Source organism: Larus michahellis, chromosome 3, assembly GCF_964199755.1.
Source record: "Larus michahellis chromosome 3, bLarMic1.1, whole genome shotgun sequence".
NCBI lineage: Eukaryota > Metazoa > Chordata > Aves > Charadriiformes > Laridae > Larus > Larus michahellis.
Window position 1 is genome coordinate 22,489,856 of NC_133898.1, and position 17,805 is coordinate 22,507,660.

General features: G+C 47.2%; 2 protein-coding genes across 11 annotated transcripts in view; both read right to left on the reverse strand.

Annotated features, from left to right (window-relative positions):
• Positions 1-7,378: 7,378 nt before the first annotated feature.
• On the reverse strand, positions 7,379-11,779 carry C3H1orf115 (chromosome 3 C1orf115 homolog). Its single transcript, XM_074579073.1, has 2 exons — positions 11,423-11,779; positions 7,379-8,913 (listed from the first exon to the last, which is right to left on the reverse strand). Exons 1-2 carry the CDS (start codon positions 11,699-11,701, stop codon positions 8,794-8,796), a joined length of 399 nt encoding a protein of 132 aa, XP_074435174.1. The 5' UTR covers positions 11,702-11,779; the 3' UTR covers positions 7,379-8,793.
• A 3,184-nt stretch (positions 11,780-14,963) lies between these two features.
• Positions 14,964-17,805, reverse strand: part of MARK1 (microtubule affinity regulating kinase 1) — a 61,522-nt gene continuing 58,680 nt past the window's right edge. For all 10 annotated transcript variants that reach the window (XM_074579082.1, XM_074579078.1, XM_074579081.1 and 7 more), the window contains one exon: positions 14,964-17,091. In XM_074579082.1, the coding sequence (XP_074435183.1) occupies positions 16,737-17,091 (355 nt within the window). In that variant the 3' untranslated portion in view covers positions 14,964-16,736. The remainder of the gene's footprint in view (positions 17,092-17,805) is intronic.

The window sequence follows — 17,805 nt, forward strand, 5'->3', positions numbered from 1 at the left end:
TTTTGAGACCTAAGCAGTACTTACTGTTTATTTTTAATTTGCCCCTGGAACAAGCCCAGTTCATTCTGGAGATTAATGATTGATCAGCAGAGCCTTGTGCTGCTGTTGGACTGTGTGGGAGGCACATACAGAGATGGTCTGCCACCTGCCCACCTTCTGTATCATTTGAAACCCCTTCTTAACGCTACTTTACTGAGCAAATTGGGTTTTTTACAAGAAAAGTTACCTGTTCTGCATCTGTGGCAGAACCTTCTGAAGGTTGTTTCCTTTCCATCCTGCTCAGGCACACTGTCTGGCCTCAAGATCACAGGTCCATGTGAGCCCCCCAGGACACCTGGGAGGACATGGAGTTGTGCCGAGGACTGCAGATTTCCTCCTCCATTCACCAGTACAGCCTCACCTCCCGCTCCTGCTTGTAACCCTAAATGGCCGGTCTGAAACGGAGCAGAACTGGTGCGCTTGAGATGGGACCGATGCAGCGAAGACTTGAGAGGTATCTCCGGCAGAGCCGATCTCCTCACACACTGGCTTTCGTTCCTCCATTGCTCCTGGCAGCTGTGGCTGAATCCAATTCATACAAGGCTGAATCCACCCCACGCCATCGCGCTGCAGCACAGGCGGGCTGTGACCACTCACCCACGGCAAGACACCCCATCCTCCATACCCCTGAGACCCCCCCCCCCCCATTGCACCAGGTAAGTCACAGCTGCTAAACTGCTTGGTCTGGTTTGACCAGACCTCCCACCGCCACCTTCAAATTGTTGACCCACTGAGTCAAAAATAATTACTCCTGATGACTTTTATGACTCTGCCACAGACACGAGAGGAGAGCCAGCCCTGCTGAGCAGACTGAGAGCCCCTTGCGCGCTCTTTGATAACCATCAATCTTCTCATTTAGCATGGAGTCAATATATTGTAATTCAACTGAATTCACACCGAGATCTTTAATCTGCAACTGCACCCACAGGAGCAGAAAAAACGCTACAAGGGGAACCAGGCATCTAATGTATTGGCAAACGTTCAACAAAACTGCAACAACTGTCTAATTAGTAAGCACTGTCTGATAAGCAGTGTTTACAAGCATGAATCAAACCAAATTAACGGAAGTACTAAAGGTAAAAACACAAAAACACAAAGTGGTTTTAGAATCTAAGAATAAAAGCAATGCATCAAACGCAATAAATAGAAAAAAATATTAATATTCATGCTGGCCACAAGTTTTTAAAAAAGCCTGGGCATTCCCACCAAACATTGATGCTTATTTTCACAATCTTAAGGCAAAAATGAGTAACTATCTCCTGTGATTTCTCAAGCACTGGTAGTATTCTCCACTGTGCAAATCACAAAGTGCAGAAAGCTTTTGCGCTCTGAATTTTGGTCTACAAGGCATCAAAATGACAGGGTTTGGAATAAGAGGAAAAAATTTGGGGTAATTTACTGCTTGCTCCCTTCTTCTGGGTGCCAGAGAAAAGCGGTCTGGAGTGTGTTTATACTTTACCAGCATGAGAATCCGGAGATGTATGGACCTATATAATGTGATGGTATAACTCCTTAGTTATACATTATGGGCAGCACAATGGTGTACAAAACCAGATTCTTTCAGTTTGAAGGATTTGTTAACTAAATTCAGAAATAACTCACCTTTGCTAACAATCGCGTATTAATTTAGAGAAAACATTATTTCTAAATCCAAGAAGGACCTTAATATTTTATTCCCTAAATCTACCAGCCTGGAGCCTAAGGAGATTTTGTTCAGACCAGCCCCGAAAAGCAGCTGTTGCATTCAGCCCGGACTCTTCTTGGGAGACTACGGCGTGAAGGAGCTTAAAGAGGAAAAACAGAAGGCGGCAGCATCTGCATAATGTCTCCTCTCCCGCTGTGATACGAGGAACATAAAATTAGAAATAGCTGCAGAGAGCATGGTTGTGGCTTAACGTTTCAGGCCTAAGACTGCAGCCTTTGAGAAAAGCCCTCCTCACCCACACACCAGGCACCTCTCAAAAAGCCTCCGGTAAATCGCTTGACCAGCAGGTTTGTTTAATCCTCCATCCCAGGCACACCCTTGCTTACCTAGAAGACACCAACTCCTTCTGCTAAAGCAATGGGAATAGAGCCATTCAGACAAAACACAGGTACTGCTTTTCTTACAGCCTCTTGTGCAACAGGATTGTATTTGCCGTAGCCAGAGAGGGCGCGGTAAACCTGCACTTAAAAGGAAACGACCGTGTTTTCAATTGCTTGTAACTTCACCAAACTTCAGGGCAGTTGTGCTGAAATTCTCTGCGCCAGATCCTTGCTTCAGGCTGCTTAAAATGTGTCCGATCCCGCAGCGCCGATCCCACGGCAAACTGGGGCCAGGCTCACTCGGTCGTGGAAGCAGGCGATTGCTGGCGTATCTTGGAAGAGCATGTTGTCAGCTCAGAAGCATCTGCGTGACAAATTTGCTGGTGGAACAAATTTTCTGGAAAAAGTAATGACATATCTGCCTTCAGATGCTGTGGGCAATTGGAGATAATTCTAAAGGCAATCCCAGACTCTTGTAGCAATGGCTCAATCAGAGGTCAAAGAAAGGTGAATGATGAAGAAAGATTTAAAGAATTTTACTTGTTTCCACTAAAAAAAAAAAAAGGCAAGTGACTGGGGAACTTGTAGGTTTTCAGTTATGCGCACAGTGCTGTAATTTGGAATCTAACAATATTGCATCAAATGAAATAAATGGACAAAAAAATAATATTTATGCTGGCCACAAGTTTGTTAAAAAGCATGGGCATAAAATACTGCACTGAGGGGGTGATTTGGATGGACATTACAAAAAAAAAAATCCCAGTAAGAAAGACAGCAAAACACTGCCTGGATTAGGTGACAGGGTGTCAGGATAGAGCTCAATGTAGACTGGGCTTATCTTGGTGAAGGAAGAGGGGTTAAACACCCACCCCAGGGCCAGGTATTTTTCCAGTGATTCTCTGGTAATTCAGCAAAAGCTGGGGATGAGGGGATGACACGGCCGAGCGTGCAGTCATCCTATGCTGATTTCAGCAAGCTATGATAAAAATTATATCCTTCTTCCAAGCTTAGAACAAACAATAAATTAAAAAAATTCCTTTATAGAGAGGCGGGGAGGATAAAAGCATTGCTGTTTCCTCTTATAATCTTCAAGGAAATCAGAGTTCAGTGAGTCATGCACTAGAAATGAGCTCAGAGAAATTCATGTAGGGAAAAATCTCAGGCGAATAATTTGCGATGATAGAATTAAAAATAGAGTCATTAATGATAAATGCCTTTTAATGGACTCGGAGCAATGAGATAAAGGGATCTTTTTTTGGGGAAGCTTTTCCTTCACAGAGAATCATAAATCCGGGGGAGGATGGGATTCACCAAGGACAGGAAAGTCCCCACCCTCATTCAGGCACAGCTGGAAAAGCAATCTGATGTTAGTTTAGTGTCCCAGGAAAGGAAGGAGTAAGGATTGCTTCACGGGCAGCAGGCATAGGGGAAAACAGAAAGCACCAGGAGGCAAATACAGATGGCGTGCAGGCGCTGGGGTCCAAGGCAGCTCCTGGGAGGGTATTCCAGTCTGCCGTCCTCCGTTCCCCCCATGTTTGAAATTACACATGCTGTCCTGAGCAGCTGAGATCTCTCCAGCTGAGGATGATATTCAGAAACAAGAAGTGGCTGCGGCTCATCCCCTTTCCTCCAGTGAAGCATCCTTAATGAACATTTTTAAGGCACGGCAAGAACCTCAGGGCAGTGTAATGAATTTTACGGTGCTGAAGGAAAAAAAAACAACACGAGAACAATATTCCTATGGCTTTACATCGGAAACCCTTGCAAACAGGAGGCTCGGGATTCAGCTGGGTCGAAAACACCGGTATGCAGAGACACACCTTACACTGCTGGTGCCCAACATCCTGAAGATGGGTCTGGACAAAGCACGGAGGCCAGCCTAGGGCAGGGCAGGGAAATCCCTGCAGGAGATGAGACAGAACATTGAGGCAGGCTGACAAGGCTGGAAATCTGATTTTTTCCCAGGAGATGGCACCAAAGGACAATTGCCTTTCAGCCGGCATCGTGCAATGCAGCGTAAACTTCGCTGGGGGACTCAGGCAGTTGCGCTGCGATCTTCACCAGCCGCTCCTTGTTATCAGAAGCAAAGCGTTATTCTTAGCATCTGTGCTTTTAGCAAGGGTGAGGATACCTGGCTTTTACATCTCCATACAGTAGGTAAATAGAAGCTTTCTGCTTATCATGGCAGGATCCCATTCATGGCCTCAGAGGGTCACCCAGGCTGGAAGAACCCCAAGAGGTCTCTCCTCCAGCCTCCTGCTCACAGAGCAGGGTCAACACTGAACCCACACCAAGTTGCTCTGCACTTTGTATGGTCATGCCTTGGAAGCCTCCAGAGACACAGACCCCCCAGCCTCCTCAGGCAACCTCTTCTCATGCTTAATTATCATATTACTGATTTTTTCCCCCTTATATATGGCTGGAAACTCCCCAGTTTCAATTTATGACCATCACCCCTTGCCGCCTGGCTGTGGACCTCAGTAAAGAGCCTGACTCCATCTTGTTGGCAACCCCTTCTTAAGTATTGAAAAGCTGAAGAAGACCTCCTAGGTCGTCTTCCCTCCTCCAGCTAAATGAGTCCAGAGCCCTGAGCCTCTCCTCATAGATGACAGAGGATTCAGGAAGGAGCACCACCCTCTCTGAGCTCAGGATAGACTTCACCCCGAAACAGGCTCGGCAGCCTGACAGCTCTTTCCTACAAGGAGAAGGAAGGGGAGAATTTGCTTCCATTACTTTCTTTTAATTTAATTATCTCCATTAATCTACAAACTCTTTAGGCTCTCTACTGCTCCTTGAAGAAAACAAGATTTCCAAAGCAGACTGCGTCCAGGCAACTGCAGCAGCTTGGTACAGATTTTAGGACCAGTTTTGTCTCAGAAGAGGCCAATGCCTAGCCAACAAAGGACTCAGGATACAGAAAAAAAAAAAAAAAAAAAAAAGACAACTGGTTTTATAGCACCCCACCACAAAGCCTGTCCCCTTGCCAGTCTTACAGACAGGCAGAGGGCAGAAAGGTCATTCATCCCTGAAACAGACCTTGGCCTGGGACTGGCAAAGCCCCAGAAGCGCCGAAGTGCGGTGGTGTGGCGTGGTATGGCTCTCCGCGGTAACAGCACTTCAAAAACAAACTGTGCAAGAATGCTTCCTTGCTGCTAACGCTGCAGGACAAAGGACAATAGCTGTGAGTCCTCTGCCATTTCCTCAGAGCCTACGGTGAGCCAGAGTAGTAATTAAATGTTCTGGGAAAAACAGCAGAAATAAGTTTTATTCTGCTCCGTGACTCATTGAGCAGGCACTAGCAATAGCCAGGGATTTAATTTAAAAGTGACTTGCCAAGCTGTCAGGTTAGTGGAGTTCATTCCCGAGAGAAGCTTGGACAAGTTGACTACTTCTTGCCACTCCTGCATGCATTCAACTTCCCAAACTTCTTTATCCTGCCGTTTGTTATAAAACATGGTGAAAGGCAGGGAGAAACCTGAAGGGAACCAGATAGCACAGCAGCACACCACGGAAAACAAACCTGTGAGGTGGAACGATGGGTAAAGGTGCCAAGCAAGCGCCTGAAGACAGGAATGCATTTCAGCCATCCTACCTGTGTTAACAAGAGGGTCAAATGTCCACTGTATTCCTAAAAGGAACCTGGAAACAAGCCGCAGACAAGCCTTGTCTGCACCCGTGGGTTGAAAGCGCACCCCGCTGAGGTGAATCCTCCAAGGCCAGCCTCGCCAAGAGCACATCAAGACCATGCAGAAGCCGAGAGTTCCTCCTCGACTGCTCTCCTGGCTTGTCACGCCATCAGGGTCAGGGCTGTCCCGGAGAGCCCAGCCTCCTCACCGTCACCAACGTCTGGCTCTCCTCCGAGCCACTTGCAGGCTTCCAGCACAACGCCTCGGCTTTGGATGGAGGTTGCCATTTCTTGTCGGACGAGCAGGATGACTTGCCACCCAATGCCGAGCGAGTCGGGGAATGTTTCCTCTTGTCTCTCAGGTCACCAAGACAACATTTAGCGACAAGGCTGCAGGATCTGCCCTGTCCCACCTCTTTGCATCCTAGACCTGGCACAGCAGGGATGCTGCCACGATTGACAGGAACTACAGTCCTCTGCCATCCACCTTGCTGAAAAATGAACCTCACACCCTTCCCCCCTCCCCCCCGGATTCACATTTTCTAGACGCTGCTGTGCCAGATGGGCTGCTGAAGAGAGTAGCAAACCCTCAGGCCAAGGCCCAGCCTCACCAATTCGCTCCACCAGCCGAGGAATGAATTACTGCTCAAGGAGCACTGATAAGCAGCACTAATTGGTAGCCTCCCTGAGAACCATCAGTTCATCCTGAGGAAGGAAAACAGGCTGCCATGAATCACCGGCTGTTCTATAGCAACAGCACAGGTTACTTGCTTGCTTCTTCTTTCTCTTTCTTCCTTTGTTTTTGGTCTATTTTAGAAACACCGTCCAGCAGAAGCTGACTTGCCAATACGCATCGAGCTTTTCTTTTCTCAGGCTCACACGGAAGCAGCATTAACGCATCAGTCAGGTTCTGTATGAGTGGAAGCCAGGTTATTCCCTTAATGTCGCACCAGGTGAGCAGAGACCATAGGTCAGCAGGCAAAAGTCAGTGGCCACCGTCGTGCCGAAGGGTTCACAAACTGAAGTTCATGTTTACCTTCGTGGAAAGTCCCTGCACTGAATGGGTTGAACCCTGGGTGTTGCAATGAGGGAGCAGGCTCGCTATTCAGAGGACACACAGCCAAACAGGTGGACTCTCATTTCACATAGAAAAATGAAGACACAAATCCCCCCCTGCATTGCTTTAGTCATTTACCAAAAAAAAAATCTCTAATGATTCACATTGTAAAACATCGAGTGGTGGAACAAAATTTGAAGTTAATCCCCAAATGTACAAGCTGGTGTGGTATGCGGGTGTTAGGACAGCCCCGTGCCTACTGCAGAAGACACAGCAGTTATCGATACCCTCTGGCATGCTGGTGGGGGCAGATCAGAGGGACAGGTCTGTCCCCACAAGAAAGCTCACGAGAAACAACCAAAGGCATGAAATCAATGAGCGAAATTCCTTTTTTGGCTATTCCTACCCCAGCTCCTACAGCCTTAGATCCTCTGCAACCTCATCTCCACAACTTGCCTTTCCCAAGCACTGCCATGGACTCTGGGCTACAACCACATCCTTCCAGAAGGGCGCCGAGGCCACGGGCGGAACGCCACGGGGAAGTTTACATCGCAGCTTCCCCTCGCTGCTTGGGCACCGCTGAGAAATGCCTCCTTTGCGCGTTACTTATGCGCGTAGGTAATCACAAGACATGGATCACAGTATTTTTATTTACAGTGCCGTTAGAAAAGAGCATTAAAAAAAAAAAAATCCACCTTTGTTTCAGTTGCTACATTTAAAAGAAATACAGCGTGGTTTGCTAAGACACGCAAACCTCTTCACTCAAACAAGGCAAAGAAAAATGAACAGCATTTCTTTCCAGATAAGTCAACTCCTTGATTACAAAACCACTATCAAAACTAGAAAGATCTATAATACAGAGAAAGCACTAGCAGGGAAAACCTTTACTGCTACCGTGAAAGACTGATATAAAAAAAAAAATTAAAATAAAAACATCAAAACCCACTGAATTTTGAAGGCCTGTAACCCTCCTTGTTCCTGTGTCATCCCCACAAGATTTATATCCCTGGAGGTGTGACACGGAAGCTGCTCCATCCGCCCCATTGAGCTCAGCCATCTGATGTTGACATTCTCTAGCTACAACTTCCACCTACGGAAATGAAGATGGAGCTGGCAGGTTATTTGGCCCTATTCTTATACGAAACAGTTGTACATTCTTATACCAAACGCTGAATGTAGTTTGGGGTTTTTTTCAGATGCAGCTGGTAATCCATTTTCTTTTCCGGTGACCACCACACAAGCTGTGTTCTTACAGCCCCAGTTTCCAGAATCAGGTATGTCAGATGTAAACTCTGTTCTCGGTAAGAGAAGTCTATGCAGGTTTCACAGCAGCAGAGGAAAAGTTTAAAATACTAATCACAGTGAACCTTTAATGCCCCAAAATCGGAAGACAAACACACCTCATTTTCCTTCTGGATTTTTACATCAGTCTTAAGATTTAAAGGCCTGTGATTTCCAGTGCTGGAGATGAACACCACCGATGCAGCAAAGTTCACCATGTCTCAGACCACAGCCCATTTATATCTGAGTATATTTTTAAGTACACTCGTAATCTTAACCCTCTCGGGGAGGGGGAAGGACATCAGAAAACCAAAGAGTACCTTCTCCTGATCCCTCATTATCTGTTTCCTCCACTGCTTTGACAATTCCTCCCACCAGCCAGACCCGCACCTCCACCTCCCCAGCTGCCCCCCCGTCCTCTACTTCCCTTTATATCTCTCTCCATCACCGACTTGCTTTTCCATCCATCCTTGGCTCCCTTCCACGCATAGCCCAAAGCTTCAGAAAACCACGTCTGAGAACAAACTTCAGCTCAATTAGTAAAAGATTACTTCCTCATCCTTGCATTTCTTCAACCCCATCCAATTTTATAAAGCCCTGGAAGTTTTCGCAGAGAAGAGCACTTGGTCCGGGGGAAGGGGCTTGGACGAGAGGGTGGGGGCAGGGACAGATTGTCCAAGAGGTTTCTCAGGTGCGGGTCTCAGATTTAATCCTAGGAGAGCAGCAATGGCCTCGCGTCCTCCCCGGTGAAGCGTGTGGAGCTGCGCTAGCGGACGAAGGACGCCACCTGAGCTGCCACCCCAAAGGGCGCGGAATAAGCCGTTGCTAATCCTTGGAGGCCGACCACCAAGTAGCGGCATCCCTTCTGCAGGGCTTTGCCGACGTTCTGCAGAGAGAGAGGGGAGAAAGGGATAAAAAGAAAAAAAAAAAAAAAAAAAAGGAGAGGTGACAGAAAATAGCTTCACATAAAATCCTTCCGACAGCCAATGTCACCGACCCAGAAAATTAACTTCTCCCACAGCTAATGAGGGCTTGAGCATGGAACAACCATTTTTATCTAGAAACACACACCCACAGGGGAGAGTTAAACCCAACGGATGCAGCCTCCACAGGAAGCCAGGCTTTTATGCGGGCTTCTAGTCAAGAATAAAATTAGTTTAAATTCACACCTAATCTGTAGAGGTGTTTCCCACACACGCACGTTCAAAGTATGTTAGTAACTCTTAAAAGCACATAAGCTGTTTAAAACTGGAGCTGAGCAAGAAGGCAATAAATCACTGAGAATACTTTTATAGAAATTTCATTGCTTTTTGTCGAAACAATTTTTTTTTTTAGTCAAAATAAGTCTGTTTTGACCCACTTTCACATCTGTACACATTTAAGAACTTATCTATGTACTGCATTAGAGGTAAATTGCTACAGGTAATTCAAACTAAGAATCTTAATCAAAGTTTAATTTCACTCTTGCTAGTTTTTGCTGATATGGCTGGTCACGACTGGGGAGTTAATACAATGTGCTCAGTTTGGGAGGAATATCAGAATTAACTGCTAGTAACACTTCACGGTTGCTTTGGGACTAGATCAAAATTTCCCCTTGTAATATGGAAAACGCCGAAACAGAGGATATATATTTAAATATAATGAAATTGGTGAAATCCAGTTGATATCTATTATATTCCAAGGATTTCTTAAAGCTGGATTACAGCAGTACTGGCACATGAAAACCTTCAGCTGTCGTGATGCCACTGCGTAGCTCAATTTTGCTGTATTTACTCCTATGGAAACTACGGAAGGGAGTTCAGATGGTAAAATAAAAAGGCAGCTTGATCCCGGCGGGCTGAGCCTGGGGACAGAGGAGGAGACACGGTGCCTTCCCTTCCCTTATCTGCCCCTGTCCTACTATGTCGCCACTTCTTCCCTCCTTCCTACACCGTATACAACGTACCTGCCTGCACCTCACCAGCTTTCAGGACACGGTCTTTTACTGCCACAGCTAAACTGTCAAACCTGCCCCGCGGGGATGTCGTCTGGCCAATCCAGAAGGGAATATGCAGCGTTTTAAGAATCACCCTGTGCTGTTAAACGCTGTTCCAATCGCCCTTATACCAACAGCACATATAGCAATGGCGCATCAGCAGATCCACTGACTGCTGCGACATAACCACGCTCACGAAGCCGCTCTGTATAAATCAAGCCTACACGGGAAGCTCTTCGGACTTGAGACCGCTTCTTCCAGCGTGCGTTTACTGCGACTCAGAAATCACAGCCTTGGAAACTCAAAGTATCAAACCCGGCATGAAAAGAATGAAATATTCATCTCTTTATGAGACCGTAGTATTTGTGAGACAGCTCATGACTACGCTGTCACCTGTAAACTCTGTGAATTTCAAAAGTAAGTAACTTCGCCAAGCTAGCTGGCATTTTCTGCATGTCAGACATAGCAAGCATATCTTTACCAAAATCATCGGGTTTTAAAGAATGCAGTAGAAAGTCCGGTCTCATACGGACATCTGTAATCTCTCTGGCAGGAAAAGATTCCAGGCTCCAGAAAGGTTTTTCCTGCCAAGACAGAACCTATTTTATTATTTTTTTTTTGCAACCAAACATCCCTGAACTGTATTTAAGTGACATAAACAAGAAAAAAAAATATCAAATTCTTCCAAATAGCAATTTTGTAAGCAAAAGCACCACCCACCCTCTGGGGGGAAAAGAAATAAACCACCAGACTCCGGGACTTGTGACTTTCCACGCAGGAAAGCAAAAGAACGATCTTGAGCCAAAATAGCAGTTACACAATGAAGAACATGTTGCTTTTTTTTTTTTTCTTCTTTTTCCTTTAACTAATACCAGTGATTTTCAGGGGACACCTAGAAGGTGAACTGGCAAATGGGTGTACTGGGGGGTGGTGGTGGTGGTGGTGTTTATTACCCTTTCTTTCGGTCACTTAAGTAGAATAACAATAAAATAATATAAAAAAAGCAGGCCAATTAACTGGAAGTTTTAAGGAACGGTGTCAAAACAATGACGCCGAGGGAAACGCCGAACAAAGAAAGGCAAAGTGCCCGTCACATGGATCAGCTTAGTGTCGTTTTCACTCCGAAACGGGCAGATTTTCTCCTCTTTGATCCAGGCGAGGGTGGGCGCCGAGCCTTCCTCCCGCCACCCCCCAACCCAACCCCGCCGCACCGGCTCCTCCCCGGCCAGGGCAAGAGCAAGCCCGCGGGCTACCAGCCGCCCCGGAGCTGAGCCTGAAGGATCGTGGGGGGGGTGTGTGTGGGATTCCGAGAGCCCCTCGGAAAAGCCGGTGCCGAGCCCCCGGCGCCGCCGCCCGCCCCGCGGTCCCCGCTCGGGCTGCCCCGGGGCGGCCGGCGCCGGGCTGGCTCTGCCGTCCTCACCTTGCCGTACTTCTTCAGCCTCTTCCCGTAGGGCCGCTTAGCGGCGGCCCGCGGCGGCCGCAGCGGCTCGTAGGAGTCGGGCAGGAGGGCGAAGCGCACCTTCCTGCAGCCAGCGCCTTCCTCCCCCTCCTTCTCCTCCTCCTCCTCCTCCTTCACCGCGCTGCCCCCGGCCGCCGCCTCCTCCTCGTCTCCGGGCAGGATGGAGACCTGGTCGTCGCCGGGCCGGCGGCGGGAGAACCTGCCCCTCGCCTTGGCGCCCAACCGCGCACCCACCGTCATGGTACCGCCGGGCGCTGACCCGTCTGGGCGGGCGGACGGGACCTCCCTGCGGCCGCTTCCTCCTCCCCCTCCTCCTCCTCCTCCACCGCCGCCGCCGCACAGGTGTGGCCGGAGGCGGCCGCTGCCCCCTCCCCGGGGCGGGACGGCTGCGGGAAGCGGCTTCCCCGCTGCCGTGCGGGCCCTGCCCGCCGAAAGCGGCCCCGGGGCAGCGGCGCCCCCGGCCCCGCGGCGTCAGTTGCCGGGGGGAGCCCGGGAGAGAGGAAGCCCGGCCTGTGGCTGGCGGCGGGACGGGTGGTCGCGGCCCCAGCGCTGCTTCGGCCTCCGCGCTGCCAGCGCGGGTGAAAGGCTGAAACGGCACCTTCCCCGGCATCGCAGCGGATCACGCTCTTTTCCCCCCCGAAAGAAAAAGCCCTGGTAATCCCTCCGCTATAGGTGTGTATTTCATCCCGCTACAGCCTCGGATGAAAAGCATCTCCGGCGTACAGGGCTCCCTTCTGCTACCCGGGGCCGAGGGGAAAGTCCCAAAGCCGTCATTAAAAGGCAAAGTTTCTGAGTGGTTTTGTGCCAGATGCAGGGGGAGGCCGACAGCCGCACGCCCCGGCAGCTGGCTGGGCTGTGGGTTAACCACGGCACCTCCTGAGCACCCTTTGAGTAGCTGGGGTAGATCGAGAAAAGCAAAATTATACCGGGAGGATCATTTATTAAAACATTTGATACATATAGAAATACTTCGGGCAAGCAGATGCGGTAAGGGGACAGGCTGATCCCTTACTGTCGATTCTTCTCAGAGAGAAACTCAGCCTTGAAGTCGTGTTTCCCTGAGATGTGCCCTTAACGCTCAGCAAATCAGTCCTGCAGCTGGCGTAGCGCTCTGCCCCACGGATGGTGTTTCACCATCGCCCCAGCTCCAGCCAGAAAGCTGTGCATGGGCAGCATGGCCAGCCCTGAAGGGTGCAAGACGTGAGCCAAGTCTCCAGTCTGTCACTACGGCAAAAGCGCTCTGTCCCTTCCCCTGTTTTATATTAAAGGCGTCACCACCTCCTAAAATCGTCAGGTTTTTAATTTAAACCTCCAGAAAGCCAAGGTGCAGACCTAAACCCAGGCAGAGCACGGGTGGCCCTTGGAGCTCCTCCTTCCTCTGGGCTCCGGCTGCGCCCACGGGGGCCACCCAGTTCCCCCCCACCTCCCGCAGATTTGAATGTGCTACTTTCTTAGATAGTTTGAGGGATGAAGTGATTGCTTGACACTGATTAAGCAGCAGCATCGAGAAACAAAATATCAATAATCCACCAGCAGCTGCCGAATGGGATCTTTCACCTTGTTCGTCTCAAGCTACCTTGAAAAACTTCAAAGAAAAAAAAAATGCTTTAAGTATTTTTATGGGACTTACTTTGAAAATCGATTACATCGAGGTTTTCTATTTATAGATCATGGCGGAATTTAGACTTTGCCCCTAAATGAGAAGTGCAAAGATAGTGAAAGATAATCTGTCTTCTCAAGAGGGGCCGGCCTTTCCCCGGGGACAGGGTTTGTACCTCAGGGGTTTGTTTCATTTTCCACAGTTCAAGGATCAAAACCTCAGGGAACACTTCTCCCAGGGGGGATTTACCGTCTCCATTTGCATGGCGGCAGGGGACCACAACGCCTTCTAAGAGGTCCAAGGTCCCTCTTCGGTGCACGACACTGGGTATCAGAAGTCTCGGGTCTAACAGCGCGTGGAATTTTAGCACCATCGTTAACTATACAGCATTAATGACGCCACTTGGTTCTCAAGCAGTATTTTTCACCCGCAGGAGTGAACGTTTATTGTCCTTTCACTGACCTATACGCATCTTAATGTTTTAAACTGGACTGCGGGGAGAGGGATCTACTTAGTTTGGAAGTGTCTGTATACCTTAAGTAAAGAAATAAAGCAAAACAACCCCAACCTGCTGAACCACACGTCAGCCTCACTGCTCACCCCCCGCCCACCCCAAACACCCCCTGGAAACGCTGCCAAGAAATTACAATGGAATATGCAAGCCCTCCGAAGAGCTGAGACATCCCCATCCCGTCCTGGAGCTGTGGAACACGCTGTGGCCATTTCATTGTCTTTCGGATTTCTCGAGTTGAGGCCGCGCTGACAAAAATGCCACGCTGATCCCCTCCCATGTGGAAGTCAGGCTGCATTTCAGATCCAAATGTTCTTTATCCCACTCTTACCCAAGCAGTAACTTATACGTAACAGGTACGTAACGAGGCAGCTATTGAGGGACCCAAAAACCAGATATTGATGACTCAGTATGCAACGTTTGACTGATTCCCATAGAAAGTACACTCTGCTTGCCAGTAAAACCAGCAGCTCTGAAAAAGTCTCTTTCTCAGGTCTTCCCATCTCATTCCTGCCAGGAAGAGGAGATTGGGAAAGGCAAATGAGGGGACGGGGTGCAGCTTACACCTTTTGCACTCAGATTGTGCCCTCACTGAAGCACTGGGGTGTATTTGCTACCGAGAGAGTAACACGGCTCCCAGCTCGTCTTCCAACAAAGCAAAAGAAGGAAGGAGATGGGCAGGGTTTGGGAATCGGAGCCATTTCACACTGCCGGCAGTTACTGGAAATAACACCCCTTGCAAACTGTCCATATTTAGAAACAGACGCATTAAATCGGCGCTTCAGGGTGCCACATTTCACAGGAGGGTTGAACTGAAGTTTGTAACCTGTGCCCCCCGGCAATGCTCTCCGTGCAATGCTGACCCAGCTCCGCTTACGCAAAGCGCTGGAAAACCAGCGCCGATCTAGGGCAAAGTCAGCCATGCAAAAACGCAGCCTGGGAAGCAGGAAGCTGGCCTAAGAACTTAATCTACCCTCTCCCAGCATGACCTATATTTTTGCCACTGAACCTTCCAAAAAGGCAAAGGGTTTTGTTTCATGACCAAGTTCATACACGAGCTTGGATTAACGTCACAGTTACGTTCCAGTGGTGTGTTTCCAAGGATAATCGAACATTGATGGATATTCAGGGTTAAATTGAGCAGACACACAAACCCCTCCCAAGGCTGATTTTTGGCAAGTTTCTGGAAAAGCTGCTGCCCGTCTGTTTCTAAGAAGCGCTAAACCACCCATCCTTCCTGGGGAGCGCAGGACCACGGAACCGACGCACTGCTAACCCTGAATTCCCACGCCGTAGAAGGATGAAGGCTGTCCGCCTTCCGACTAGTTTGCTACCCTGCAGTAATGACTGCGCTTTCATAAAGGGCAAACAACAAAGTATTTTAGTATGAGAACTGTTCAAGTAAGTTTTAATAGAGTGCACCAGTGAATCAAGATGACTTGCATCAGATTTTGTTTCAATGAACATCAGATAAAAAAAAAAGAAAAAGAAAAAAAGGAAAAGGGGCTACAAGTTCTTTCTTTCCAAACACCACCCTTTTTCTAAGGCAACAATACACGTCCATTTCCGAACATAACTGTTACATAGGAAAAGCTACATCACAGTACAGCATGTAAAGTCCATCTCGGTCAAGAAGCCATTAGAGAATGGCACATTTACTACACTTACAGCCTTCTAAACTTAGGGTTACAGAGTTTACCACAGCTTTTTTTTTTAATTTTTATTTTTTTAAAGTGACAATTTCTTAATGAACTTTCTATTCTTCACAAGAGTGTGCAGATGGGGCCCATATGTTGATATTACAGTAATTACGACATTAAATAACATTGCACAACCAACCTCTATGGTTAATTCAGTACAAAATAACAAGTATTAAAATGTACCAGTACTAGTGGTTTTACATAGTTTATAGTCATTAATTATGAAGGGAAAAAAATGTGGGTTTTTTTTTTTTCTTTTCTTTTCTGTAGGCAAGTGCCTAATTACAAAGCTGCACGTTACAGGCATAATGATGTGGAATAAATACAAGAAATCTGGTAAAATATTAAACACAAACAGGTTACATGGGAACAAACTGTACAACCACGAAAGCATAAATCAACAATTTATCATTATAAACAATGTATGTTTAGCTGTAAAATATTAGGTGGAATTGCATGTACTCTTTCAGGGGCACATGTTCCAAAAAGCCAAGCTAATTCCTGAGGTGGTATTATTAACTTACACAATTGGTCAACACTTCAGATTACCTTGTGCTATTCAACAGTCCCAATATTAACATATTTCCATAAAATGGAATTGGTAGTATTCTGAAGGCAGCAAACAAGTGATATTTTACACCACGATATTCAAATGAAATAATTACGGTTCTCCATTTCGGTGCTACATTTGTTAACGGGCCATGGGAGTAAGCACTGTAATTTGCAGACGGAGCATCACGTAACGCCTGGTTTCTGTTCCCCCCCCACAGCTCTGAGCTGGCCCAAGGCAGAACAAAGTTTTTAAACTGTAAGTGCCAACACTGTAAACATGTTTGTATTTATTTTATTTTTCCTCCTCAACTAAACACTGTCCAACAACAAGGATAAGAGCCAAAGATAAGCAGGAACAGTCTCGTGTAGAACAAAAAGCCGATTATTCATCGACTTTTGGTTCAAATCATGAACAATCTTTAAATAATTAAAAATGGTCATGCTACAGTTATGAAAACTATTTTTTGTGCATTTGACTCAGGACACAAGTTTTTTAAAAAACGCATGATAGAGGTAAGACTTATAAAAACCACCAAAAATGTAAATGGTAGGGAAGAACTTTTCCAACTCAAAGCGTCAAACATACATTTCTGTGCAGAAATCTAGACAACTATACAAGATCTGAATTTAAGCAGTCATCTTTTTATTATACAACTCTATGAACATAAAATGAACAGAATGCTCTATATACTTACCTGTACATGTGAACATAACTTCTTTAGCTACAGTTATTTAATATAGGTCATACTGGATTTAACTTTACAATTCTGAATAACTATGTATAACCTTATTGCAATAAGGGCAATTTCTACATGGGGAGTTTCACAGGCCAATCACATTAGGCATAACCAGTACATTCAAAGTGTAGATCATGTATGAATCTTCCCTGATCCCAAAAAATTTAGGTTCTCTTTACAGCTTAAGCTCGTTTGCTATCTTGGATGCAATGTTCTTAAAGGCGATAGAAGTCCCAGATATTCTTTTGAAGCGGACTCCGTTGAGCGACAATCGCGGCAGTTTGCAGACTTCCATCTCCCATTGAACGAGGCTATCTTGTCGCGCGTCACCGTGAACACAGAAGAGCAAAAACCTCTCTTTTTGTTCATAATCACAGTTATTAGCATCTAACACTTTCCGAATCTCTCGCATCATATCATTCGGGTCCATAGAACTAGTGGTCTTCATACTCCACGTGAAGCGCAAGGAGCGTGGCTTCGAATCTTTGCTATCCTCCTTCTCTCTGTCTTTCGGCTCCCCAGAAGCACTCCTGGAAGAAGCGACACGCAGAACACAGTCAAAAAAGAAAAGCAGTAGAGCCGAGAGACAGAAGAGAAATACAGTTCTCGAACAGGGGTTTCTAAACCGCGACCGACACACCGCTAGTCACAGGCAAAGCTAATTCGAAAGAGTGAGATGGATACTGCTGCAAGAGTTGTGCCCCATCTCCGGCACGCATCTGCGCTTCGGCACAGCACTGGGAGCTGCTACCAGCACTGGCGCAGCTCCCAGTAGCCGTCACAGAAGCAAAGCAAGTTTGGAAACCCCTGCTCTAAAACGTTCTGATGACGACATGTGCAATGGTAACTGCAGCAGACACACGTTACTCCATACTGCTCCAAAGAAAGTGGAATCTATGTAAAAGCATGACTGAAGTTCTGCTGATTTCATGGTCTGGAGCATGCCATACACCAACAAAACTGAAGTTGAGGGACACAGTCCTGAAGCATAAATCATACTGTAAAAGCAGCAGAGGAAGAAATCCCACCCTGCGATTCACAAGTCCTCGGTTAATTCCCTCCCCTCTTTTCCGCCTTTCCCCCCTTTGGAATTAATTATGTATTTTTGACCTCTCTCTGTAAAAAGACCTTCTGACGAAGCAGAATTTTGTGCTGTAATTTGGTTGTAAACAGCTCGTTTGCCAGTCGGTTCAGTACGCAGCCAGCAGCTTTTTCACAGAAGAAACAGCCGCGTGTAGACACAA